Source organism: Idiotropiscis lumnitzeri, chromosome 12, assembly GCF_059441095.1.
Source record: "Idiotropiscis lumnitzeri isolate Australia: NSW breed Sydney's pygmy pipehorse chromosome 12, RoL_Ilum_1.0, whole genome shotgun sequence".
In the NCBI taxonomy this organism is placed as follows: Eukaryota; Metazoa; Chordata; class Actinopteri; order Syngnathiformes; family Syngnathidae; genus Idiotropiscis; species Idiotropiscis lumnitzeri.
Window position 1 is genome coordinate 16,580,343 of NC_142402.1, and position 26,899 is coordinate 16,607,241.

General features: G+C 44.1%; 1 protein-coding gene across 2 annotated transcripts in view; it reads left to right on the plus strand.

Annotated features, from left to right (window-relative positions):
- slco5a1b (solute carrier organic anion transporter family member 5A1b) overlaps nucleotides 1-26,637 on the plus strand; it is a 39,523-nt gene extending 12,886 nt beyond the window's left edge. Inside the window, exons 12-24 of one of the 2 annotated variants that reach the window (XM_088311691.1) lie at nucleotides 1,052-1,116; nucleotides 10,412-10,624; nucleotides 11,971-12,180; nucleotides 15,652-15,799; nucleotides 17,727-17,800; nucleotides 18,821-18,898; nucleotides 18,975-19,003; nucleotides 19,034-19,094; nucleotides 19,188-19,354; nucleotides 22,113-22,166; nucleotides 22,589-22,653; nucleotides 24,033-24,106; nucleotides 24,468-26,637. In XM_088311691.1, coding sequence (XP_088167817.1) covers nucleotides 1,052-1,116; nucleotides 10,412-10,624; nucleotides 11,971-12,180; nucleotides 15,652-15,799; nucleotides 17,727-17,800; nucleotides 18,821-18,898; nucleotides 18,975-19,003; nucleotides 19,034-19,094; nucleotides 19,188-19,354; nucleotides 22,113-22,166; nucleotides 22,589-22,653; nucleotides 24,033-24,106; nucleotides 24,468-24,539 — 1,310 coding nt within the window. In that variant the 3' untranslated portion in view covers nucleotides 24,540-26,637. Of the gene's footprint in view, nucleotides 1-1,051; nucleotides 1,117-10,411; nucleotides 10,625-11,970; nucleotides 12,181-15,651; nucleotides 15,800-17,726; nucleotides 17,801-18,820; nucleotides 18,899-18,974; nucleotides 19,095-19,187; nucleotides 19,355-22,112; nucleotides 22,167-22,588; nucleotides 22,654-24,032; nucleotides 24,107-24,467 lie in introns of both variants that reach the window. The other variant, XM_088311690.1, reaches the window with a different exon arrangement.
- The last annotated feature ends 262 nt before the right edge of the window (nucleotides 26,638-26,899 follow it).

Consider the following 26,899-nt stretch of genomic DNA (forward strand, 5'->3'; position numbering starts at 1 on the left):
ACACCAAGCCAAGAACTTGTCAATAACCCAATCGTGAGCATGGTGAAGTAGTAATCCAGAACTAATTCAACAACCAAGTCAACAACTCTGTCAAAAACTAAGTCAAGTGTCAGGTAAAGAACCAAGTCAAGAACCACTTTGAGAACCTAGTCAAGAACCAAGTCAAAAAACAAGTCAAGAACAATGTTAAGAACTTAGTCAAGAGCCAGGTCAAGAACTGAGGGAAGTGTCAGGTATAGAACCGAGTCAAGACCCACTTCAAGAACTTAGTCTAGAACCAAGTCAAGACCCACTTTGAGAACCTAGTCCAGAACCAAGTCAACGACCTAGTCAATCTTAGTCAAGAGCCAGGTCAAGAACTGAGGGAAGTGTCAGGTATTGAATCTCTTCCAGAACCTAGTCCAGAACCAAGTCAACAACCTATTAAAAAAACAAGTCAAAAACAATGTTAAGAACTTAGTCAAGAGTCAGGTCAAGACCTGAAGGAAGTGTCAGGTATAGAACCAAGTCAAGAACCACTTCAAGAACCTAGTCAGGCACCGAGTCAACAACCTAGGCAAGAACAATGTTAAGAATTAAGTCAAGAGCCATGTCAAGAACCGAGGCAAGAACCAAGCCCAGAAGCTAGTTCAGAACTAAGTAAAAAAATTGATTTAGATGAGAATCATGGCAGGAATCATGCCAGAATGAGGTCAAGTCAAGAACCTAGTCCAGAATTAAATTGAAACATCCCTTGAGGGGAGTAACTTTCTTCAACGGAAGCTATAAAGACACAAAATATTTTGGTAAAGTTCCACAACAGATTGAAGTAACCTTAATTCTTAATTTTCAACGAAAGTGAACAAAAGCATGACAACAAAATTCGTCTTTGACACACCACAGTATTTAAAAAATAAAACATGACCAAGGTTTATTCATTACATTTTTTTCAAGTTCGGCGGGCCGGATTAAAACGTTCAACGGGCCGCATGTGGCCCCCGGGCCGTAGTTTGCCCACCCCTGGCTTAGCACATTGATGACGTTTTGTGTTTTGGTCTCTTCCTCGTTGCAGTGGAACAGAAAGCGTCGCTGGAGAAGGAAGCCAAGCTCAGCATCCTGGAGGCGGGCGTCGCCGATGTGAGTAAACGTGCTGTCGGAACGTCGACCTTACGGAAATTAGCCCGTTTTGCCCGACTTTTGTTACTGTCATCACCGGGGCGGAGCTGAGGGTGTTCAAAGAGGTAAGTGGCTTCTACTTGCTGAAGTGAAGATCAGCGTCAGGGAAAATGACAAATGTGGTTGTTATTTCATATCATCGAATGAGTAGCATGTCGACGTCTCTCGGTCACCCATTGCTATTCTACCGCTATTCTCCGCGGCGAATAGACTGCACTCACCTATTGATCCAGCAGTTAGTCTGCTACGATGATGTCGCGTGTCAAAGTCAGAGCTTTGTAGAGTCGAGGTGGAGTGGGGGGAGTGGGGGGGGGCTAAGAGTCAGTCAATGGGATCGATAGCGGCCTCCAAGCGTGAGAGCCAATTATGAGGAAGCCAATTTGAGACGGCTAAAATGCGCCTGTCATTGCCTTTTCATTGAGGGCCGAGCCCCAAAGCTTGTTCTTGTAGTTGATTTTTACCATTCGGATCTGAGCATTTTAAAGGTCTGAAAGGGCACAACGATTGATAAAAATCCCTTGGTTGAAACGTCCAAAAAAAAAAATATTTTGCGGGACATAAAGGAAGAAACCTTGAGGAGAGATCTCAGAGGGGTGGAAAGAGGGGAAGCGGTAGTAAAACAGGCCAAAATCCAAACGGTGGAGCCTGATTGCGCTGGAAGATGTGGATGATGAGGTCAGGAACTGAGTTGCAAACCACGTCGCCAACCAGAACCAAGTCGTGATCCAAAGAAAAGAATCAAGTCGTGAATCGTTCACAAAGCCGTTTGCGAAGCAACAAACAAGAATGGTGCCCATCCTGTTCTTGTCCTGTCGTTTTTAAAAGCGTTTGTTCGTTCATCGTCCTCCAATCCGAGTCTGCCTTGCGGTCCGGATGAATTCTCAGAGGGTTGAAGTCTGCGAAGGAAGAGAAGAGGAGACAATTGAGCTGCGATGCTGAAAGGTGTTGATGGCGCATCCTTGAAACGTGGCCCGTCAGGTGCGAGTGCTCTCCTGCTTGCGAACCGCCCGCAATCTCCCGCAGGTGATCCGACCTTGGCAGCTTTTATCAGACCGCCAATGCAGGGGGGGGGGGGGGGGATTGCTTGATTTCGTTTGCTTTTTTTTTTTTTTCGTCCTTTTTTTTCCCCGCCGCCGCCTCTTCCAAAGCAATTCCGCTGTCCGCTCGCTTACTTCGCTTCCAGCCAAAAGACGAGAGAGAGAGAGAAAAAAAAAAAGAAGATAATGGACAATTGTAGATTTGAGCCAAGTGATCATTTCATCCCGATGTGGGCGAAGATCGGAATACTGATGGAAGTTTATCTCGCCACGCTTTTTAGAGGACGACGAGGCAGCTTTTAAAGGACGTTGACGCCAAAATAACATGTCGTTGTCCTTCAGTCACGATTTATCACACATTACGAAAAAAAATGAGAACTTTTGCTCTGAGATTTTTCGGGATTTTAGTTGAGTCATGGCTAATTTTATAGTGCCTTTCTATTGTCCCTCATTTTTTCTGCGTTTGTTTTTTTTAAATCTCCCAAATGCTATGAATTTGCGGTAACATTAGTCTCTGTGGCAAAACGAGCTCCTCAAAATCCCAAAATATGGTGAAAAATCTGCAATTATGAGATGAGATAAAAAAAAAAAAAAAAATCCACCAAAAATGGTTCAGTTGGTGTCATTCATTATCATTCGTACTATGAAATAGTATAAATTTATGACAATTAATTTGACATTACACACTTCATGGTCAATATTCTAAATGAAAGTGAACTAAAAACAGCCGTTAATGTGACGACACACACACACACACACACACCCCGTTTTTTAAATGTTTATCCTGAGAAACAAACTTCACCGCTCAACCTTTTTTTTTTGTTTTTTTCCAATTTTTGTGTGATGCAACACCCGAGTAACACATTTGATATTCCGCTGGCATCCGAAGAGGAAGGTCTGCCTGTCTCTCTTGGTTTTCAAGCGTGGACGTTTCCTCGCCTCTTCCTCTGAAGGACGCCACCAAGTGGAAAGAAAGCACCGACGTTGAAATGTTTTTCCCCGAAAAGACAAATACATGCGAGTCGTGCTCTTTTTTTTTTTTAAAAGTGGTCCGATGCTAACAACGGAAAGCCTAAATGAGGAAACAATTGGTAAATAAAAAATAATAAATTAATTAAAGAGTGTTAAATATTGAGTTTCATACATTCGGCGAGTTTTTGTTCATATTTAAAATAATAATAATTTGTACAAAGTCACTTGCGTCGTAATAAATTAAATTCCCCCAAAATTCCGGAGAATGTAAAACCAAAACCGACTTGAGCCCTTTCTTCTCCCGCTTCACTCTAGTTTTGTTTGTCTTCATCTCAAGTCGACATCCTCCTCAAGTTTTGTGAATATTTCCCTGGCGGGGGTTCGAGGGGGGCACCCGTTTGGTGCCACGGCGCCTCTTTTGTCCGAGTGGCATCCCGGCAGTGGCGGCAGATTGGCGGCCGGCTCGCACGCTGACACAAAAGACACAAAATCTTTTCACGTCGCGACCGCCGCCGATGTTTGCCGTGTTGACGTGTCGTTCGCGAGCTGTCGACTTGCCTATGAGTGATGTGTTTGTGAGGAGTGCTGATGCTTTTGTCCAAACTTGAACAACATTGTCCTGCAGAAGGGAAATTTCAGGTCTGTGTTTTTAGTGCCGTCCATGAAAGCTGAATTTAAACATTTTGGCAAGCTGACTCAACAAAAAAGGTTCTTGTCGTCAGGATTTTTCTTAAAGAGGACATTTTTGATAGCATATTTTAAGCATGAAATTGTATACTTCAAGATGAAAGTTGTTTTATTAAAAAAAAAAAAAAAACGAATTGTTTTGGTAAGGTTTAAGAATTTTAAGAGGAAAAAAAATCTGATGTCGCCAAAATCGCAATTGCGCTTCAGTGTGAACGTCGTCGTCAGAAATGATAATTGCTGTGTTACCTTCTCAATTATCTGTGTTGCTTTTTTAACAAAGTTGTGTTGCACTCGTAATCGAGTTTTCTTATCGTACATATTAGACCAAGTTTTGTGCGTCTTACTACAGTTGTGTTCAACCGCCACTGAAAAAATGGTGGTTGAATTTACTTATTTTTATTTTGTCATGTGGGCTCACAAAATGAAACCATCTGCACCCGGTTACATTTTTTAGTCGATGGATGGTCTACTTATATATCTATATATATTTTTTTAGTATATTTTTCCCTTATTTTTTATAATTATTTTTTTTATATAAACGAGATGACATTTTTGTCATCCATCTGGTTTGAAAGTCTGCAGACGACACCCCCCCGCCCCTCCCAGTAGCTCGAATGAAAAATTATGACCCCCCCCCACCCCCCCAGCATTGACATTGCCCATCCCTGCGTTGCAGTGTTGCGAGAAACGCGTCACATTTTCAAATCATTGTCTTCCGATCTGAATAAGTTGTATTGCAATGTTTTGCAGTCAGAATGAGGTTTGGTTGTCATGGTAACCAAGTTGCATTTGTCTCCACAGAGTTGCCGTACGCTGTCGAGAGAATTGCGTAACTGTAAATGTGTTGCAAGGAAAATGAAAGCTGTGAGGGAGCCGTGTGGGGGTTGAGGGGAGATTTAGCAAGTGCACACACACACACACACACACACACACCCCAAGAGTGACTTGAGTGGCTGCCACCTCCAGCTGTCAACAAAGGGGCAAAAGGAGGTGTGTGCATGTGTGTGTTGGGGGGGGGGGGGCGTTCAGGTTTGGATTTGGGCTTAGGAGGGGTGGGGTTGGCGGGTGAATAGAAAGATAAACTGAAGAGCCCCCAACCCCCCACACACACACACTTGAGGAAGGAGCTTGTCATCTGCATCAGGCAGCGTCACTGCTATTGGTCTCCTTTGTGAGATGTACGACACACAAGACACACACACACACACACACACACGTGCACGCTCACAAATAGTGGACGAGTGAAAGACTGTTTCGCTTCCACCTGTTCCTGCTTCCATTGGTCTCCTTGAACTCACACACACACACACACACACCCCTACATCAATCAACAATGAGAATGAACGAGTTCTCCAGTGGTGAAGACGCAACAAAAGCAGCGTGTGCATGTGTGTGTGTGTGTGTGTCCTTGAATAGACGCGTACGTGTCGTATTTAAAAGTCTAAATGAAAAGCAAAAATAACTGCGTAAATATTGCGACTGTCTCTCTGATGAAGGGAAATCTGGTGGCTCGGTTGTCATGGCAACAAGAGTGACGGAGGTGCTCTCCAATACTCGCAATTAACAAAAGTAATGGGACATCTCCAACAAGTGAAAAGTATAAAAAAAAAAAAATGTTTAGTTGGGTGAGAAGTATTGGTGCACAGGGATGAGGTGAAATGTTAATACGGCACTGACAAAAATATTGGGACACCTCCAGGAAGTCAAAATAAAATATGGACAAAAGTATTGGGACACACGCAGCAAGTGAACATCAATGAAATGTGCACAAACGTTTTGGGACTCCCATCGGACGTGAAAAGATGAGAAAATTTGTATTAAAAAAAAAAAAAAAAAAAAATTGAAAACTTGCAATTTGAGCAATTTGAGTGTTGAGTCATGCACAGGAAATAAAAATGTGGCCCTCCGTCAAACATCTTAACATGGATTAAGATTTCTTGAGCACGAATGATAATGTACCTTTTTTTTTTTTTTTTTTTAAATGCTACTTTTTAATTCCTTTTACGAGTTGCGTTTGTCCTTTCGCACGTTGGCGCTCAAACGAACGTCGACTCAGCGATGTCGCTCAAAATGATTCCCACTCTTCCTCCTCCTCCTGTCGGCAACATGTGGAGCCGTCACCATGGCGACGGTGGTTGGGGGGGGCGGCATTGACATGTGCGGGAGACAGGCAGGGATTGGAGGGCGGCAAAAGGCTTGGGGGGGGGGGACAACCAATAAAAGGAGGACCCCCCTCCCCCCCCCCCTTGGCCCTTGTGCACTTTGTAGTGAAGAAAGGCGCTGGCGTGGACTCTTCATCAGTGGGCCGCTCCTCATCCTCGATGCATTCGCCGACGGACGAGAAAAGAAAGCGCTTTCCCCCCCGACCGCCCTGACGGACGTGTCGGGAAGCGGAGGAGGACGATGAGGAAGACGTTGATGAGGTGAGAGGCAGGCGGCTTCCTCTCGCCGTCGCCATGGCAAATTGGGCAGCATCCTGGTGCTGATTGTTCCCATTTCGCCGTGCGTTCCGAAAAGTTTCATTGCTTCATTTGTGTTGATTATTCCCGTCGAAACCGACAAATGAGTCAAGTTGGATTGCGTTGAAAGTTTCGTGTTGGCTGATGCTGAAACGCGAGAGATTCGTTTCAGGCTCCATGAATTTGATTTGACGCTGGTTTCTGATCGTTATGCAAGCGAAATCGGTGCTTGAAGATGGTTGCCGTGAAACATTTGAAACTGAAACATGAGGAATTTCCTGTTTGGCACTGAAGCTTGAGAAAAGATAGTTTGTTTTTTTTTGTCTAAATTAATTTAATTAATTGTCTAAATTTCATGTTAGCTGATGCTGCAAGTTGAGAGCATTTTTGCCGTCCAAAACATGATTTGATGTGACCGAATTGTGAGTTTGAAGCTGAAGCACGATTGAAATGTTGCTATTGGATGCTGAAACATGATGAGCTGGCTTTGGCACCGAGGTTGACAGAGATGACTTTTTTTTTTTTTTATGCTGGAATGTTTTTCCAAATGTGATTTGCTTGATGACTGCATGCTGAAACATGATTGAAATGTGTTTTCGACACGTGATGCTGAAACATGGTTAAAAATTCATTTCAAATGTTTTTTTGATGCCGAAACAGGCTGAAATGCATTTAGAGAATTTTGCTCCAGATAAAAATAGGGTTGTTGCCAAAAAAACATAAATCAGATATTTGATGCTGAGACATGGTTGAAATTTCCGGAAATAAATATTTGACTCTGAAACAGGCTAAAATTGGTTGATAGTCGTTGGATGCTGAATCCTGCTGGAAATTAGAACCATGTAAAAAAAAAAAAAGTTTGATGTTGAAACATTGTCGAAATGTCATTAAAATGATTATTGTTCTCAGTATTAGCATTCAGTCGAGCGTGGCTTTAAGACGACTCAAAGCTATAGAAACGTGCGTGCGTGCAGAAATTATCACCATTGATAACAATGGCCGCCTGCTGCAATTCGCCCTTTGACTTTTTCGACCCGACTTGAATAAGCTGCGCGCTCACCCCCCCCCCACACACACACATAGAAAATGTACTTGTTTAAATATTTTCACTGAATTTAATCATAATCACTCCGTGAGGAACATTTCCATTTCTTATCACGTTTGTGTTGTCGAAATCTGAAATCTGTGAATAATTTAGTCCATCCTCCATCAAGCGTTTCCAGTTGCGCCAAAATGCTGCTGCTCGCCTCTTGACTGGAAGCACATAACTGACTTTTTTTAAGATTCTATTATTTATCTTGAAATGGCCTCGCCCCGCCTTACCTCTCTGAGCTCCCATCTTTGAAACTCATCTTAAAATTATTTTTTATTCTTTTGCTTTGGACTAAGCATGAGGCTCGTGGGGTTTTTTAAAAAAAATTTTTTTTACAGTTTTTGTGCATTTAGCGCTTTGCATAAAGCGGTGGTTGTCTTAAAACGCTTTAGAAATAGTTGAAATTGAAACATGTTAGAAATTAGTCTCATTCTGAAACGGAAAGAAATAAGTGAAGGAAATTAGTTTTGAGTCTGCAATGTGATTTGTTGCGAAATTATAATTTATTATGTGACGTTGATACAGGAGAGTGAGAGAAAAATAATAATGAGGATGGATGATAGAAATGTGGTCATGTTTGAGAATGAAACACGATTGAAGTTTCGAAGTTTGTGTGAGCAGATGGACAATGGAGGATCACACTGCTTTTTTTTTTTCTTTCGTCCTCCCCTCTCCTCACTCCTCGTTTGATTGTGAATTTCTTTCTTTTTGCCATCCAGATGGTCGTGGACGCACGTCCGTCGAGCTCGGCACGTGTTGCCTAATCGGAATATCGACGATTATTTCAATTTAAAAAAGAAAACAAAACAAAACACATTTTTGGACTATTTATTTGAGGCTTATTCCCTTGGTGGAGTCTGAGCAGAATGATTGACAGGCATGTTTGATTGACAGCCAGTGCAGCAGCTGCAACGCAGGCACTCGTTATTCCAGTGCTTTAGAAACGCCCCCCCCCCTACGCACCCCACTTCCCACACATGAACTCTTTGCACCCCCACCGAAAAAGCCCCTTTCGCCGCCGCCTTCTCTACAATACACACACACACACACGCCCACCCTTGCTCAATATTGCCCCCCCCTCCCCCCCCACGCCACTCTGACTGGGCTGCTTCAGTTAACGCTCATTGATGCGCTATGTTAGCTAGCAGCCGTTGACCAAAATGGCCGGCTTCCTGGTGCGTCCTGCACACCAAATTTATTGTCGATGATGATTATCATTTTATTATTCTCTCCCTTTTTTTTTTATTCAATGTATTTTTTGTGTGCGGCGGCTGTTTGAAAGGGGATGCGGCAACCTTCTGGAATGTTCCCTCCATTCATACATTCTTGTTTTCTTCTTTCCTCCCTTTCCTACTACTCTTCATTTCCTCTTATTTTTTCTTTCAATTCCTTTCTTCATTCATTCCTCCTCTGCTTTCCTAAATTCTTTTTTTTTTTTTTTTTTTTTTTTTTTTTTACAAATCCTATTTCCTTCCGTCCTTCCTTCCTTCTATCTTTGCTCCCTTTCCTTCCACTCTCCCTTCCATCTGATGTCTGCCTAGAAACGTTTTACAAGAAACTGCGTTAGAATGCGAATACAGTCATATGGCAGCTTGTACAGTACCCCCTCAAGCCCCCATGAAAAAATAAAAAAAACAAATAAAAAGGACCCCACCATACGTGCACACGCACACGCATGTACGTGTATTGCGCAACTGTCATCCCCCTGGTGGGTCATTCTACAGGCGCTTTATCAGGTGTTGAATAGAGTGGCAATGAATTGGCTGAATATCATTGTTTGGGGAGGTGGGGGGGGTGTCATCTATTGGTGATTGGGGCACGCACTGGTGAGGGGGTGGGGGTTCTCTTTGTGACCCCCCCCCCCCTGGAATTCCAGAACAATCTGCATATAGGCGAAACTCCCGACGGGGTTTGACAGTCGGGCAGCGGGGGACTCGCCAGGCAGTCGTTTTCATTAACTCACCGGCATGACCCCCCCCCAAAAAAAAAACAACCCTCACTAATCTCTGTGACCTCCACCATCAAGGTCACCCCCCCCAAAAAAAAGACCCCCCCCAGGCCAAACATCCTTCTGTCTCTCTGTGTGAAGATTTTCCACAGCAGAACAAAATCAGCTTCTTATTCTGTTGTTTTTCTTTTTTTTGGGGGGGCGGGAAATCGGGGTGTTGAACATCCAACAAGATGGCAATGAGTCACACTGTGAGATAGGAAGTGCGCGCTAATCAATAGTTTATTGATCAGCCTCCATGTTTTTTTTTTTTTTCTGGGATGTGTTCAGATCCTGGATGCGGTTCTAGGTATGGATTTTGGACCCTGTCACACCCATTAGGCATAAAACATCAATTTGTTGCGTTTGTATTTCTGCGTTTGCCCATGTTGACTGTGTTCAACTATGAACAAGGATGATTATTATCTTTTTTTTTTTTGCTGTGGAGTGATTCGTCTGTAGGCAGTCTGCAATTTGTCTCTGTGTGATTGCATCGCATAATTGCATCGCATATTGTTCGCCGCCGCCGTCAGGTAAAATAGCGCACGGCGCTCCATTATTCCGCGGGTCCGGGCTCAATGGGACGCACTTAGACGGATCCGAAACGACACTTCCTGCTTCATTGTTGTCGGTGAGTGGGAAGAGAACATTTGTGGGCAAGGACGGACGGGGCCGCTCCCATAACGCTTCGGGCTCAAATTTCGGAAATGAAACGCGTGACATGAAAACGTGACGACGTCGTCGTCGTCGTCGTCTGAGTTGGCCAAAAAGCTAAGAAGCTCACCAAGAGTTTCAAATTTATTTCTTAGTTGTTTGTGATTTTTGGCAGTTTGATGAGCTCAAACGTCAGGGCACTATTTTCACAACTCTGGCGTGAAGCACCGTCAAAAACTGCGCAGAGGCGTGTTCGACTCAGTGTTGGTACTTACGCAAATGCCCACGAGGTGGCGTTATTTATTTTTGTCTTCATGCTAATCTTTTAACTTCTTCCTCCTGCGATGTTTTTTGTGTGGCGTCACAGGGCAGCGAGATCTCGGCGATCCCGGGCAAGTACAGCCAGGCCGAGTCCACCAAGTTCCTGGCGCTGACGGTGGCATCCATCTTGTGCATCGTGGGCGTGCTGCTGGCGTCGAGCGTGCTTTATTGCCTGCGACACAGGTCGCACCACAAACTCAAGGAGAAACTCAGCAACTTGGGAACGGACGCCGGGCAAGATGCCACCGCCACCTACCAGGTAAATGGTGCGGTGGTGCGCCGCCACCGTTTCGGGGGTCGGATGAGTCAACAAGTGGATGTGCACTTTAGGACCTGATTGATAAGGAAATTTTTTTTTTTGGGCCGATGCCCATTTTTGGCGGCAAAAAATACCAATTAGCAATTAATCAGCCAAATAATTAAAAAAATCTCTTTTTTTTTCGATTATCGCTCGTATTTCGAAACTTGGGACTTGATCTCTTTGGACTCGGACCACTATTGTGCCAACTCTGAGCGTTTTGCCGAAACTTACTTGAGCACGAAGTGCACTAGAATGCGCCTCCAAAGATCTTGGCGCGAGGTCTCACTTTGCGTCTTTCTCGAGCATTGGCAGATGTCCACTCGACCCGGCAACCGTCTGAGCCAGCCGGGCTCTTTGTCACCTGCTGTGCGTGCGTGTGTGTGTGTGTGTGTGAAATTCCACTCATGCCGCGTCGTCTTCTCCCTCGGGGGCGGGGTCAGGCGTGGAGGGTGAGGTTATGGTTGTCGAGGGTGGGGGCTGGAGCTGGTGCTAATTAGGGTGGCACACGCCGAGCGTTCCCTTTTTAGGTTGCCAGGGGGATTGCTTGGCACCGTGATCACATGGCGGCGGCGGCGGGCGGGGGGGTCAGGGTGTCATTTCCTTGATTGGTGAAAGGAGGTCATCAGGACACACACGCACGTGTTAGAGTTCTATTGGAGCAGGCGCCAATGTTGTCATGGCAACACAAAACATGTTCACATTGTTTGGCCATCAAATTGAGTCTTTGAAAATAGATCTTTGTGTATTAATTAGTAAGCGTCTGTAAATAAGAGCAGCACGCTCGACTGAGTCGTGGGTCGGCACAATGTTAGCTCTTCCCAGAGGTTTGCTTTCCGTTTCCTTTCTAACGTAACCGCCCTTATTTCCTTCCTTCATTGCTTCCTTTCCTTCTCCATTTCCTTTCATCCTCCTCCTTGCCTTCCTTCCCTTCTTTTCTTACCGTCCTCGTTTCTCCGCCTCCATCCTTTCTTCTTTCCTTCTTGGTAGGAGTTAGAAAAATGAAATATAGGAAGAACGAGGACGATTAGTTTTATTTTGACATGTGGTTTGATCATGTTTAACATGTAAATTTCTTGAATGGCGATGAGGACGCTTTTGCTTTGATGTTGGATCTTGTTTGATGGCAAGGTCAAGTTGCTGCGCGCTAACTCACGTCAGCGTGCTCAAAGCGGGTCGTGGCCTGCCTCAAAAGATAGTAAAAAGCCTTTTTTTTGTTTTTTTTTGTTTTAACATTCGATCACTAAATTGCCACGAAGGGTCATGCTAATTTCCCCTGCTCCAAATCTAAATCGTGACTTTGGCAGGAGCTGTGTCGTCAGCGCATGGCGGTCAAGCCGCCGACGGAGCGTGCGGAGCCGACGTCGTCCAGGATCAACAGCGTGTCTTCGCAGTTCAGCGACGGCGGCGTCGGCGGCGCTTCGGCCGTCAGCCCGTCGGCCCGAAGCAGCCTCTCGTCCTGGAGCGAGGAGCCCGCGCAGCCCAACATGGACATCTCCACCGGCCACATGATCCTGGTAAGGAGATTAGAAAAAGTCTACACACCCTGTCATTCAAAACTACACTTCTGAACTGTATTTGTGGTTAATTAGAGGAACTTGAGACGATGGCAGGTGTGTGTTAGCGACTTTGGATGATTGATTTATTGTAGTGGGTCAACAGCAGATGAATTGACTGAATTTTACGATTAATTGTTAAGAGAAATTTGTCCAAATCCTTGTCATTTCAGCTACTATTCCGTAAATACTCTCTCATTTCTGGAGTCTTTCATGGAAGCAGACGGATTATCTCTGTTGATTTTTTTTTTAATTATTTATTTATTAGATCATCTCCTATTTTTGAATAAAGGGATGGGAATTGGATTGATCTGATTCATTGATATATCATAAAAAATGGCATTTTAATCAATTAGTCAAGTCAAAGGTGTGCAAACTACATTATCTCATTTATGTATTTTATTATATTATACAATTGCTGACTTGACACTTTAAAGCAGAAGGGCCAACTTGTTGTTCGTTGTTTGAAATTAGATGGAAAATTTACATTTTAAAAAATCCTCAAATATATATGAGCGTATGTAATTCAAACCAAATATCACATGTAAGCATGATTCAAAGCCATGTCATACTAAACCAGGTTTGATCCAGATCTGATCCAGATTGCACATTTTTCAGTAATGTAAATGGAACATGTCAAATGTCAAAAGAATCAAGGCAACCCTCGTGATCTTCCTCCTGTTCATCTTCCTCGCCGTCGTCTTGTTTTTCATTACGGCCAGCACAAGTGGCTCCACCCCACCCCCCACGGCCCGTGCCCCCTCCCCCACCGAGGGGCTCCCTCGCCAGCTTTCTGCCAAGCGACGGCGTAATTACATCACGCGGTGGCTCATTTCTGCCACCCACGCTCTGCAAACTCCGGCCACTAAACCCCGCCACTCGCATGCATTAAGCACGTCTCATCTGATTGGTCGGATCACAGTGAAATCACGACTGGCTTCTGTTGCAGTCAGTAATGTTTTTTTTCTTCCCTCACCCTTACGCAATAGATAAGATGCAATTGATCCTGTTCAGGCTTAGATCACTGCCAAATGTCAAAGTGTGTTTCATCCAGATCGGATCCAGAATGGGAACTTGTTAAAACACTTTACACCAACAGGCCCTGAAAGGGGAAGTCAACCCAAATGTTTTTTTTCTGATATGTTCTATGCGCCTCAACGAGTCGAAAGACATGTACGAGTTAAGCCGCAAAATCCACCCATTTGCCAGTCTCTGTCGACTGAAAATGACATCACCGTTGCTCAGGTAACGACCAATGAACGCTCACCTGTTTTCTGAAGCTGAGCCAAGATTGGTCATTGCCTGAGCCTTTGAGCAAGTGTGATGGCAAAAGGTGTGCTGCAGCAAGGAGGGATGGAAAACAGGCAGGACGGTAGACCTTGAGGAACAGGAGAAGTGGCAATAAAACAGGCCAAAATCCAGACCTGGTTTAAGATACGGCAAAGTGCATTTTACATAAAAGCTGTCGTTTCACAAAATGTGAAAGCGGGAATTGAAGTTGAAACATTTGTACAGGTAACCACTCCAAAAGAAACTTATGATTTAATCATTTTCCGAAAGGTCAGACTGTTGCGGCTTCCCACTGTGGAGCAATAAAAATAAATGAATAAAAAAAACATCAAAGCAAAATTGTCATTGTGCTCTCTGGAGAGATGCTCGAGGAACTGGAGTGATGTAAAATCCACCCACCCCTCTTTTTGTTGTCATGATGGGTTTTTTCTTTTTTTCTCACTGTGCAACGGATTTGGTATGAACTTAACATAACAATGATATTTTGCTTGGACCGAACCCCCCCCCCCCCCCGTTGCTCCTTTGCTCACCATGCATACCACCACCTGACCTCTCCATTCCTGAAGTTTTCCTCCTGAAAACAATCCAGAACCAAAAGGTGTTGGTCATCACGTTTGTTTCGGTGCGAGGCAAACGGTGACGAGTAAAAGTGTGACCCCCCCCCCGCCCCCTCGGCTCCACCTCCAAGCGAGGGCCGCCTCCTCGACTTCCATGTCGTCAGGCAGCCGCTGCTTTTTAATTTGAAGCAGCTTTCAGCCTCTTATCTTATGTTAATGTTTTACTGGCTCCCATGAGTCCCCCCCCCGACACACACACACACACACACACACATCCTCTGCGCCTGTGTTTTAAGAGGATTAGTGGACTCTCTCTATAAAGCACATTATCTTGTCCTTTGTTACGGCCCGGGCGAGTGTTGGAGATTTAAACTTGCCGCAGATTAGCCCTTGCCTGCGCTTGATTTTATTTTATTTATTTTTTTTGTTTGGTTTTGTTTGCACTTTGCCAGCTGCGACGCGATCTGTTGCCAGATCAAGTGCGCCAGGGCGGGCGAGTGGTCACCTGGTAGTCGATCGGATCTAGGAATGAATCAATTGTGTTTATGAAATAGTGACAGCCTAATGTCGATGAGCTAAAAGTAGTAAAAATGTTTTTTTCGTGATTAAAACAAGAAAAGTCTCGGATATTATTTTGGTGTGTTTTGTTTTAACGTGATTTGTTTTGACGTTTCCAGATTTTTTTTGGGGGGTTTTTTAAATCCCCAAAACTACCGAATCGTTTTTGGTGTGCATTGCGCAATATTCTCCGAATATTCTAATAAGTAATCAAAATATCGTCATCATCAGCTCCAAATTATTTTCTTGTCTTTGTATTTGTTCCAATTAACAGTTTGATGAAGAATCACATTTATTTCCCCATTTGTTTTTGGGGGGGGGGTTCTATCCAAGCACCTCCTCTCCCTTTTCTTTTTTATTTATTTATTTTTTTTTAAACAGCATTGCTTTGTTTTCTCATGTCGCCATCCCTCAACATGTTGTACCTTTTTTGATTTTATCCAAAATTTCACAAACGGCTTTGCGTTGGCACATGTTGTAAAAAAATGACAAAAATGCATTTGATGTGTTTCCTGCTGATGAGCAACAAAAACTGACATGATTTTTGAGTCGGACCACTTCCGACTTTGAACAATCTTTTATAGCCTGACAGAATCAAAATCGGGATTTTGCACCTCTCATCGGTTTTTCTTCCAGATGCTCCGAGAGCCACAATGGCGTCTTGTTGCGCGTTATTGCGCTTAAGCCCCTCCCCCCTCCGAGGGGATTATTGAGTGTTTGGACGACACATGGTGATCTCAGCACCTCCTGATTGGATTGCACTAATCCCTTTAGGCTGCCACCAAACCCGATTACGCTGGCATTAGGGTGGCCGTGGGCGGGTGTTGAGTGAGGTTTGGGGGGCGGGGGGGGCAGGGGGGGTCTCGTATGTTAGCAGATTTTGTAAAGTGTGTCGGATTGTGAGGCGGAGCCCCCTGAACATTTTTTTTTTTTTTTTTTAACCATAAGCTTCCCGTAAGCAACGAATGGATGTTTTGCAAGTTTGCATCCTCGAGCGCTAATTTTTTTTTCTTTTCTTTTGCCGCAGTCGTACATGGAGGACCACCTGAAGAACAAGAACCGCTTGGAGAAGGAGTGGCAGGCGCTTTGTGCCTACCAGGCCGAGCCCAACGCCTGCACGGCGGGCCTGAAGGACGGCAACGCCAAGAAGAATCGATCGATCGCCGTGGTGGCCTGTAAGACACTCGGGGCATCCCGAAATGCACAACGAGGCGCAAGAAACAAAATCAGCAATCCGAGTCACACTTTGGAGAACTAATTAAAAGAAGAAAGTTCAGAGACAACGTCTTGAAAATATGACTTCCTTACCTCATTAAATTTAGACTTTAATATCGTATTACGACTATCTTGGAAGACTCCGACTTTACGATCACATTTTGTCGCGGGAAAAAAAATGACTCTTCTCATAATATTGCAACTTCGTCTCGTAAAAATACGAGCCTTCTCTTAAATCCGCTAAAAAAAAGTACAAGTTTCTTCTCGTAAATTTTTTTTTCCTTGACAAATTCATTCTTTGTCCTTGTAAAAATGACCCGGATTTTAAAAATGATTTTTTGCTTTTAATGGAACGAGTAGAACGTTTTCTCAAAAATAGGCAACATTTTTGCCCCAAACCACCATTTTGAGAGTCCCTGGAAGTGGTCATTTCAAGATTGGCTTTGCTTCGAAACTGTAGCGGCGTCTATCAAAACGCCTCAATCGTCGTCATCAATGATTCACTGCATTCCTAGAAGGAAAAAAACAAAAAACAAAAGTGGTGTCCCGATGTGTTCGGCGGCCTGCCTGACCTGTCGCCACTTCGTCACCAATCATTGCCACTTCTTCTTATTAAAAGTGCCCGAGGCGCGCCAGTGAAAATGTCAAGAAATGTTTGGCCAAAGAGAGACGCAAAAGGTCACAAAAAAAAAAAAAAAAAAAACACGAACAAGGCGGACGTCATTGCACTCGCTTGGAATCATCCACAACTGGAGTCGATTGAGTTTTTTTTTATTATCGTCTTTCTGCAAAAAATTCAACCAGCGTTTCTGTTTCACAACCTCTATTTATACGTTTGTAATTCCCTATAGTTGCCACAAGGTGGCGGCAAAGCACTCCTTTTGTGTTAATTTCCTATAGTTGCCACAAGGGGGGGCAAAGCACTACTTTTGTGTTAATTTCCTATAGTTGCCACAAAGGGGCGGCAAAGCACTACTTTTGTGTTCATTTCCTATAGTTGCCACAAGGTGGCGGCAAAGCACTACTTTTGTGTTAATTTCCTATAGTAGCCACAAGGGGGCGGCAAAGCACTACTTTTGTGTTAATTTCCAATAGTAGCCACAAGGGGGCGGCAAAGCACTACTTTTGTGTTAATTTCCTATAGTAGCCACAAGGGGGCGGCAAAGCACTACTTTTGTGTTAATTTCCTATAGTTGCCACAAAGGGGCGGCAAAGCACTACTTTTGTGTTAATTTCCTATAGTTGCCACAAGGTGGCGGCAAAGCACTACCTTTGTGTTAATTTCCTATAGTTGCCACAAAGGGGCGGCAAAGCACTACTTTTGTGTTAATTTCCTATAGTTGCCACAAGGTGGTGGCAAAGCACTACTTTTGTGTTAATTTCCTATAGTAGCCACAAGGGGGCGGCAAAGCACTACTTTTGTGTTAATTTCCAATAGTAGCCACAAGGGGGCGGCAAAGCACTACTTTTGTGTTAGACAGGGCTATGGCATGACGAAATGAAGCTCATTTATTCCTTTCCACGAGATGGAGTCAAAGCGATATTTTGATATCGCGTGTGGACAAAATTCAAGTTTAAATTTAATCAGAATAAAGTTGTTGTTTTACAAAAGTCATATTTTAATACCAATTATAATACGAGCAATGTTCTTAAAACCTCATTTAAAAACAAAATGTGTGACAGCAGTAGATCAGAAACGAGGATTGTTTGATTCAACACAAGTTGTTATCGTTGTCCGCTGGAAGTCCGCCAATCTCGCTCATGAATCCTTCATAATCATTTTCCCGTATGTATATTTCATAATGTGTACGCAACATGAAAAATGAAAAGGAATGCCATGAATTATGGACGGCCAAATGTTCTCATGTTCACGTCTTTCCCTTCCAGATGATCATTGCCGCATCGCCTTGCGACTGGAGAACAGTCAAGGCAACTCGGACTACATCAACGCCAGCCCCATTGTAAGCGCACACACACACTCACCCCCCCCCCCCCCCCCCCACACACACACACACCCGGGGGCTTCCGTCCGTCTGTCCGTCCAAGTCGGTGATAGAGCGTCCCGTCTGGTGAATATTCATGGCCAGGACCGGCGGCCAGTGTCGGCGTGAGCAACAAAAATGGATCCACCCACTCGGGAAAGGCTCGTTTTTCACCTTGGCACTGCTAATTGTTCGCCGTTTGTTTACTTTGCTGACACGCTCGCTGAGTTGAGCCTTTTTTTTTTGTTTGTTTTTGTCGAAAGAGAAGCCGGTTGGGATTTATGGGTTCTCGTTTCGCCCTCCAGGCTGTACAACAACACTGCACCACAACACCGTTTGTGCGTTTCTGTTGGAATCAATCACGATTCTATTTCCTGGAGCAGATGCAAATTTTGTCCAAAGCTGTCGATTTGATTTTTGGGAACAAAGACCTAAATATGATGAAATCATGACAATCCTGGTGACACCATTCAAAACAAATTTTGTGTGCCTCCGAAATCATCATCGTTTCAAATGTGGTTACATTATTCGGGTTATTCGATTCACGGATTCTGCCCTACTTAAATTTGAATAAAATAAAAAATTAAATAATTTTGCCTTGTGTCAATCAAACCTATAAAGTACCCAATCTTTATATGTTGGTAAGAAATCAAAACAAGTCATTCAAACAACGTTTACAACAAGGAACAAATTATAAGACGCAAGTCGCTATTTACGAAGAAATGTATATGCGTAAATTAGCATCTCGAAAACGGCAGGGAATAACGTTTTATTTTTTTTAACAAAGTAAAAGTCTAAATATATAAATTCTCAATATAGCCACTAAGAAAATCAAGGAACATTTTGAAAGATTATTTTTGAGTCGTAAATGTTCGAAAGGTTTTGAGAGAATATTCATAAAAGTGAAATCTAAGAGAAAGTGACAAAATCATTTTTTTTTCGGAAGGCTTTTTCGTCATTTCACTAATTCTTCCCGATCATGTTTTCCGTCCCCCGCAGATGGACCACGACCCTCGCAACCCGGCCTACATCGCCACGCAAGGCCCGCTGCCGTCCACCGTGGCCGACTTCTGGCAGGTAAAGCCCGTTTCCCGTCGCGAGTCGCAAAACGTCCACGTCACTTCCTGACATGGGCTCTTGTTTTGTATCCAAGATGGTTTGGGAGAACGGCTGCGTGGTGATCGTCATGCTGACGCCGCTGGTGGAAAGCGGCGTCAAACAGTGCTACCACTACTGGCCTGATGAGGGCTCCAATCTCTACCACATCTACGAGGTACGCGCGACCCCTTCGGAGTGACCGTGGCAGGACTTTTTTGGGAACAGTTTTTGTGGTTGCTGGAGTTTTGACTTTTGGTTGCGTTTGCAGGTCAACCTGGTGTCGGAGCACATCTGGTGCGACGACTTCCTGGTGCGTAGCTTCTACCTGAAAAACATGCAGACCAACGAGACGAGGACCGTCACACAGTTCCATTTTCTGACGTGGCTCAACCAGAACGTGCCGGAGACTAGTCGCACCCTCCTGGATTTCCGCAGGTAGGGAACGCGCCTCGGCTCTGTTTTAAAGATGGCCTCACAAAGTGCATCATTTTGTGTCCGTGCCTTCCTGTGCCTTTTCAAGCGTGACTTTCTTTTGTGGGTCTACTCATGATGGACATTCCCACCAAACCACTTGAACTGGCTTTAAAAAGTTGTGGTTGATTCCTGAAAGAATTTTATCACCCTAAGACGGCTTCATCAAACCAAACTTGCAGACTTTTTGTTTCTTTCTCAGGATGGATTCTTGACTTTTTTTGTGGATCCACATATGATGCTCCATCAAAGTGGCTTTGGGGACTGAATTGTCCAAAGGTTGATGTGATTGAAACCCTCCAGTTTTGTTTTCTCACCCTGAAATGGCCTCGTCAAACCAAAATGGCAGACTTGCGTCTCTTTCTTGGGATGGAGTCTTGAGACTTTTTTTTTTGTGGGTCTACATCGACATTTCTGCCAAATTTCACGTTTCTCCCCCCAACTGGCTTTGCAGGTTGAATTTACAAAAAGTTTATGTTTTATTTTATTATCCTCAGATGGCTTTGTTGTTTTTTTCCCGGGATGCCTTCCTGAGACGTTTTTTTGTGGGTCCACCTATGATAGACATGACCAAATTTCATTTTTTTTTTTCGTTTTTTTTCCATTTTTAAACCTTTTTAATTGACTTTGTGTCAGTCCTCATCATCAGGTGATGCCTTAGGAGACAAAATGGTCAGCATGGTTACCATGGAAACAAGCTTCTACCCCCCCCCCAACAGCATGTTTACCCCGCCCCCTTTTACCAGCTAACTAGCGGTTGCCAGTGTCATTTTTGTGATGTTGCAGCTAGTAATATGAGCCCAGTTGCATAGTCACAAAAGTGATCATTGGAGACTGTGATTCTGCAACCTAGGGGGCCGCATGGACCCCCAAACCTCACCAACCCCTTAACTCCCCTCCAAGTCCCCAAACTAACAACCCCTCCTCCCCCCCTTTTCCGACGCCTTCTTGCCCCTCGCTGTGCCCGCTGACCCAAAATGAGCCCTCTCCTTCTTTTTGCTTACTCACGCTTGGCCTGTCTTCCTCTCCCACGCCTGCACGCTACCCCCCTTTCACGCTGTCCAACCTAAACCGGATTAGTTGCAGCTTTTTTACCGGGTTTTGCCGGGCACTCGCCCACCACTTTGTCATCTCCTGAGGTAATATCAGAGGCGGAACGACAGCTGTGTGAAAGGGGATATGGGAAAAAGCCGTAACGGGGGTGTGAAGTTTAACACTCAAAATTCACCTGCCTGCTGTGATGAAAGCAATTTTTCTTTTTTACCAGACTAGTGTTGACACTAGTGGTGCAAAGGATCGTCATTGATCTGTGATCCGTACGGATCAAGCACCATCGTCCGGGCCGGCCACGATCCGTGCAAAAAAAATAAAATAAAAACCTGCCAGGTTACTGATCTGCGTGAAAGGTACTGGCACTGAATTGGGTGGTTAAGTTGGTATTCTGCCTTTGGTGGTCGTCTTCGAGGCGGAACGGTGGCTGTGTGAAAGAAAATACCTACGAAATGAAACAGCTGCCACTCACTCTGTGTGAAAGGCACAGGTGGTTTCAAGCTGTTCCGCGCACCCATTTTGCATGTTCTCCGCCGAGTCCCAAGGCTTAGCGGGGCGTGAGCGCACCCCTTCTGTGCACCTCTAACTCTGTTTCCATGGCAACGGGACTTTTGACTGCAGTGAGCTCTGACTTGGGGCGTGTGTGAACGAGAGCGACACAACCCCCCTTCACGCCCACCAACACACGGAAGCCACTTTCACACCGCCACTTTCCTCAAAATTGCCATTTATTGGTCTGTGTCGATCACATGCGACCCGTGTGATTTTGTCTGCATGAAATTCCAATCATTACATAGCGTCTGCATCTTGCATCACATAAACTTCCCAACGCTCTTCTGGCTTTCTGCTATCCCCTTTCACACATGTCAAAATGGTGCATAAGAGGTGTAACGCGAGAGCCACTACTTATTTCACAGAGAGTTGAGTGTCTGGTGTTGATTTTTTTTCCCCAACATTCAAAGCGTCCACACATGAACTCTGATGGCAGAATACCTCCATTCTGTGGGTATACCTTTCACGCACAACAGCAACAAATGAAAAAAGCCAGATTTGTCAGACAATTTGAAAGGGGCTTGTCCGAAAGGGACCTTTGTGTGCAAACAGAACTGGCATGTCTGCGTGGTGCACTTTCACACACACCTGTTGCAGTTTTCATAATCTGCAGGTTATGATTTCAACCTTCCATTCTGTGTCGGTACCGTTGAAATGGATCAGGGATGTCGGGACATGGCTGGCTTTGAGGAGCGGTGGGAAAGGGGCTAGTGTGCAGAGAAGTCTTTGAGTGTCAGGTGTTAAGCTTCCCTTGTTTCGGCTGTGATGCTACTATGTCGGTGCTGTTCACACCTATCAGCAAGGGGGGGGGGGGGCAAGCGGGCATTGATTGGCAGTGTGTAAGGGGGCCGACTGAATGAAATGAATGGATCGAAAAATGATGGGAGTACAATGACACGGAAAAAAAAATACTTTCTAAAGAATAACTTCTACATTTTTTCTAAGTTCATGTTGAAAATGAACCAAAAAAAAAAGATTTATTTTATTTGTTTACTTATTTGTCCACATTTTTGTCATTCATCTGACTCGGAAGTGGCTCGTGTCGCGCGAACGAATGAACAGCGGCTTTCCAAAGACGTGGCGGCTGAGCGCCCCCTTGTGTTGTTGTTGTGTTTTGCAGGAAGGTGAACAAGTGTTACCGCGGACGCGCCTGTCCAATCATCGTGCATTGCAGGCAAGTCGCAACGAGCACAACACGTTCCTTCATTTCGTACAGACACGTTCTTATTTGAAAAACTAAAATGGAGAAAACTTTTGGGATGGCCAAATCGAATAAAGACAAAATGCTTCTAAAAAGCAAAAACAAACTGAAGCGACATCTTACGTTCACACTTGCTCTTTGGCCAAAGTCCAAAAGTTGCTAGAGAATTGGACTTGACTTTATTACGCAATACATGAGACCTTTTATTTATATATTTATTTATTTGTTTTTATCTTGCACTCCACAAATACTCCAAAAAAAAAATACTAAAACTAGTTGAAAAAAAAAAACTCAACAAAAATTAAGTATTTTCCAAAAATTTTTGTTTGTGAAACATGTGCTTGCTTCCTCAATTTTTTATTTCTTTTTTTGTTTGTTTGTTTGTTTGTTTGCAGTGACGGCGCCGGGCGAAGCGGGACGTACATCCTGATCGACATGGTCCTCAACCGGATGGCCAAAGGTGCAAAGCCATTCCCTCAAATTTTTTTTCCTTCCTTGGAAGCAGCCGTCACTTGCGGCGTCTGCGCTCATACGACTCCTTTTCATCGATCCAAACTTGATGAGACCCAAGCAATTTGCATGTCTCGGTCATGCGTTTATGCAGCCAGCAAAAAACAAAACTCTCATTAATCGAAGATGATGACTGCAATTACTGACAATTTGTATTTTTGTTGTCGGAAGCAACAGTTTGCGACAAAGCCTGATTTATTAATCAAGACAACGTAAGCAATGAGCAAAATTTTTCTCAAATTAAATTAGTGATTGATGAATTTTCGCGATGTCATTTTAGATTTTTCAAATATTTCAACACATTACAAATAATACGAAGCTGCGGCCTTGGCTTTGAGTCGGCGAAAAAAGCAGGATGGAAGAAGAATCTTGGCGAAAACGAGGATGAGTGGAAAATACTTCCTGTGTGCACTCTTCTTCCATCAAAACACTGTGTCAAAGTGTACCACCATCTAGTGGCCAAAAGTGGAATCACACCCAAAATGAACAGCAGGCAGAACAAAGTCCTTCCAAAGTGTGGACAAATTTAAATCTGAAGTTTTTCTGTGACCAATGTCCGCCCTCTGGTCCCAAAGCCCCCCACCTCATTCTCAATCGCTTTCTTCCTTCCCACTCTCATTTTGAGAGAATGTCGGCACTGTCGGACTGACGAGGGTTTTTTTTTTCCTGACCCCTCCTTTAAGACCCTCGTTTCCAAAAAAATCGCTCACAATCACCACCCCCCCCCTTGCAGCCCTTCCTCCAGGAATAAAAGCCATCAAGTTGTGACGAGCTTTTCATCACACTTTCATTTCATTTTGCCATCTTTTGATTTTCCAGACACTAACCCCGGAACCTCTCTCAAGGGGATGGAGGGGTCTCCTACAAAATAACCCCCCTCCCGCCACCCTCTCTCTATTCTACACCAGCTTTTATTGGAGGCCATGAAAAGGAAAAGAACTACTTCTTCATCTCGCTTGCAAACAATCCACTTGAGTTGTCTTGCACACTTTTTTGGCATTGGCTTCTTTTTATTGTTCTTTCAGCTTCCTTACGCCGGGTGGGGGGGGGGTGCGGGGTCTGTGGTTATGCGTTACGGCCAAAAGATTAAATATTATGAATATTGAAAAATGTACTTGCATCTCTGATTTAAAAAAAACTGTCAATTTGTGAATTAATATAAATCAATAATATGTTTATTAATATAAATGTGTGTATGCTTTGTGGAAATCATTGGAGGTTTTTTGACAATATGACAAATTTTTTTCTTCTTTTCACCCCCCCCCCCCCCCCCCCTCCTCATCTCACTCACCATGTGTCCTCTTTCCTTGCACGCGTGTGTGCGCGCAGGCGCCAAGGAGATGGACATGGCGGCCACTCTGGAGCACCTGCGAGACCAACGGCCCGGCATGGTGCACACCAAGGTGAGAAAATCGCACACCGCACGGGACATTTCATTAGGTACAGCCGCCATCACACACAAGCGAGTCCCGGCAGGTAATCTGGAAGGGCCGACCGTTTCCCGGCGAGCTGGCCCGTCTTGAACTGAGCGAATCGAGTGTATTGTTGAGATTGACGTCGATTCGATTCTCATGCAAGCAGTTGAAAATCAAACTCAAGCGCCACATTAAAGGGGAAGTCAAGATAATGACATCCCATCTGCTCAACAACCAATCACAGCTCAGCTCTTTTCCGCCTTTGGTCACGTGACATTGGCGAGATGAGTCCTTACGGTACGTCGTTCTTTTTTGTGAGTGTGATTTTGTTTTTTGTTTTTTTGCGCAGGATCAGTTTGCGTTTGCCTTGACGACGGTGGCCGAAGAAGTCAACGCCATCCTCAAAGCGCTTCCTCAATAGCCAGTTAGCGAGCCGTCCTCTTCTTCCGCCACCCTGCTGGTCTTGGCTGCTTTGCTGTCTAACGTATGTCCTTCTTCCTCCTCCTCATCCTCCTCTTCATCTCGTCCACTTGTTTGTCCATGATTCTGAGTTGAGTCATTTTTAACTCAGTCACTGCAATTGACGGCAAAGATTCATTTTTACTGGGCTGGCGGTGAATGAGTTAAATACCCTAAAAAAATTTAAAAATAAAATAAAAAGAAGAGTCTCGCCTGAAGTTTTCCAGCTAAAGTTTTTCTCTCCTCGTTTTTGCCGTGATGTTCATGTTGGTTCTCTTCGTGACCTCCCGCAAGGCACAAGTCAAGTTTTGAATTCTATGGAACGTATGAGGAGTTTATTGACACGTTTTTACAGCAGCGCCTCAACTCGCAACTTTTTTTTTTTTTTTGCTTTGTGTTCTGAGACAAATTTTGAACAGTCCGACTCGCAAATTAAAAATGAAAACACTCGCAAGGAGCTTCCATCGGCCACAGCTCACACAAAGACGCTCACGCCGACTAGTGATGTCACTCACCAGGCCACGCCCCTTAAATGCAGTCAGCCAAAACATTACTAGATTTTTACGTTCTTTTTTTTTTTTTAAATACAATATGGGCATTTTTGTCTTTATTTTAAAAAAATTATATTGTAAGATATGCAAATTATTTGTGAGTTAACTGCGTTAAAATATTTAACTGCGTTTAAAAAAAGATTTCGACTTAAGGGTTTAATTTTGACAGCCCTAACATATATTTATAAAGAGACAGAATATACAGTTTTCAATTCATTATTGATCTGTTTCAAGTGGCGCTGCTCCATTTTGTTTGATGAATACTTGATGACGATAGACTTGCCCTCTTTTTTTGAGAATAAAACACAAACCATTTTTGACAAAACTCACCAAAAATTGAGCAACGCTAACGCAAGTCAAGACAGTCGAGCCAACAAGATGCAAAAAAAAAAATAAAAAATCGACTAATTTCATGTTCTTCTGATCATCTGTGCGCATAATAGCAACACAAAACAACACTGTCGTATCTGTGACTTTGCATGTGTGTGGCTTTAAAAGGCGGGACCTAGCCTGGTGAGTGACGTGGGAGTCAGTGAATGAGAGTTGACTGTTGTGAGCTGGCGATCATCGATCGTTGCCAAATCCAGCCAAAAATCCAAAACAAAGTCTGCGGGATAGAGTGAGATGATGTCCGATTTGTAAAATCGGTGTACGTGGAGTTAGTAGCGCTGTACGATCTTTTCACGTGTCAAAGCAAATGGAGACGACGATGTTTGTAGCATTGGCGCCACGCCGACCATCCCAAATGTGTTTGTATTGATTGATTTCCTTTCTTTTGTTGGTGTCGTGGTTTCGATGGGCTGTCTTCACTACGATGATAGTTGTGCAAAAATCAATGTGGTAGCTGTGCAAGCGTCAATAATACCAGTTGTCAGCATGAGACGATTTTTTTATTAGGTGTGTAAAGTGAAGATAAAAATTAGGGCCCGACCGATTAATCGGACAACTCGTTTAATTAATTGGCCGATCTGATCCCACAACCCCCAACCACCCAAAAAAAGTGATGTTATTATCTCTTTTTTAAATGGTTGAATATTTGGAAGTCTATCCTGCCAAACGTGGGAATCGGCCTCCCAAAATCCATTTTGGTCGGGCCCTAATGCAAATGCTCATCCGAGCTTCGTCATTGGGTTTATTTTTGAGCTGAGAAAATCCAGTTTGTGCTATTCCTGCACTCGTTTGCCGTGTTAGCCACGCCATCGCCATCGCCATCGCCATCGCCATCTTACTGACTTGCCGACTGCTTTCTTCGCTTGCCTTTGTTTTAAAAGTCAGTAAACTGAGAAAAAGTGTAGCGGCTGTGACCGGGACTCCAGGTTCAAGCCTTTAATCATTCCTTGGTGATTATTTCATTGATTTCATGTCTGTGTGCTGCTACAAGTAGATCTGCACGCGCACACACACACACACACGCACACACACATACAGACTGCATCAGCACATTGTACAGAAAAGCAATGGAAGCTATTTTGTTCTATTGGTGTCAATAAAGTTGTCATGTCAATGTCATACTTGGGTGTTTTTTTTATTGCTGTTTATTATTGAGCAAAACCGTGTGCGTGCGCGCGCGCGTGCGTGCGCATATAGCATCTACATCAACAGCAAAAGAAGAAGAAGCGCAAGAGGAGGGTTGGAGAGAAGGAGATAAGTGGAAGGAGGAGAAGAAAAAAGGAAAAACGGACAATGGAGACGAAAGGGAGAAGGAGGAACAGCAAATGAAGGAAGGGGAAAAGAAAATGAGAAAGAGGGGGAAGGATGCGGAGGTGAACTC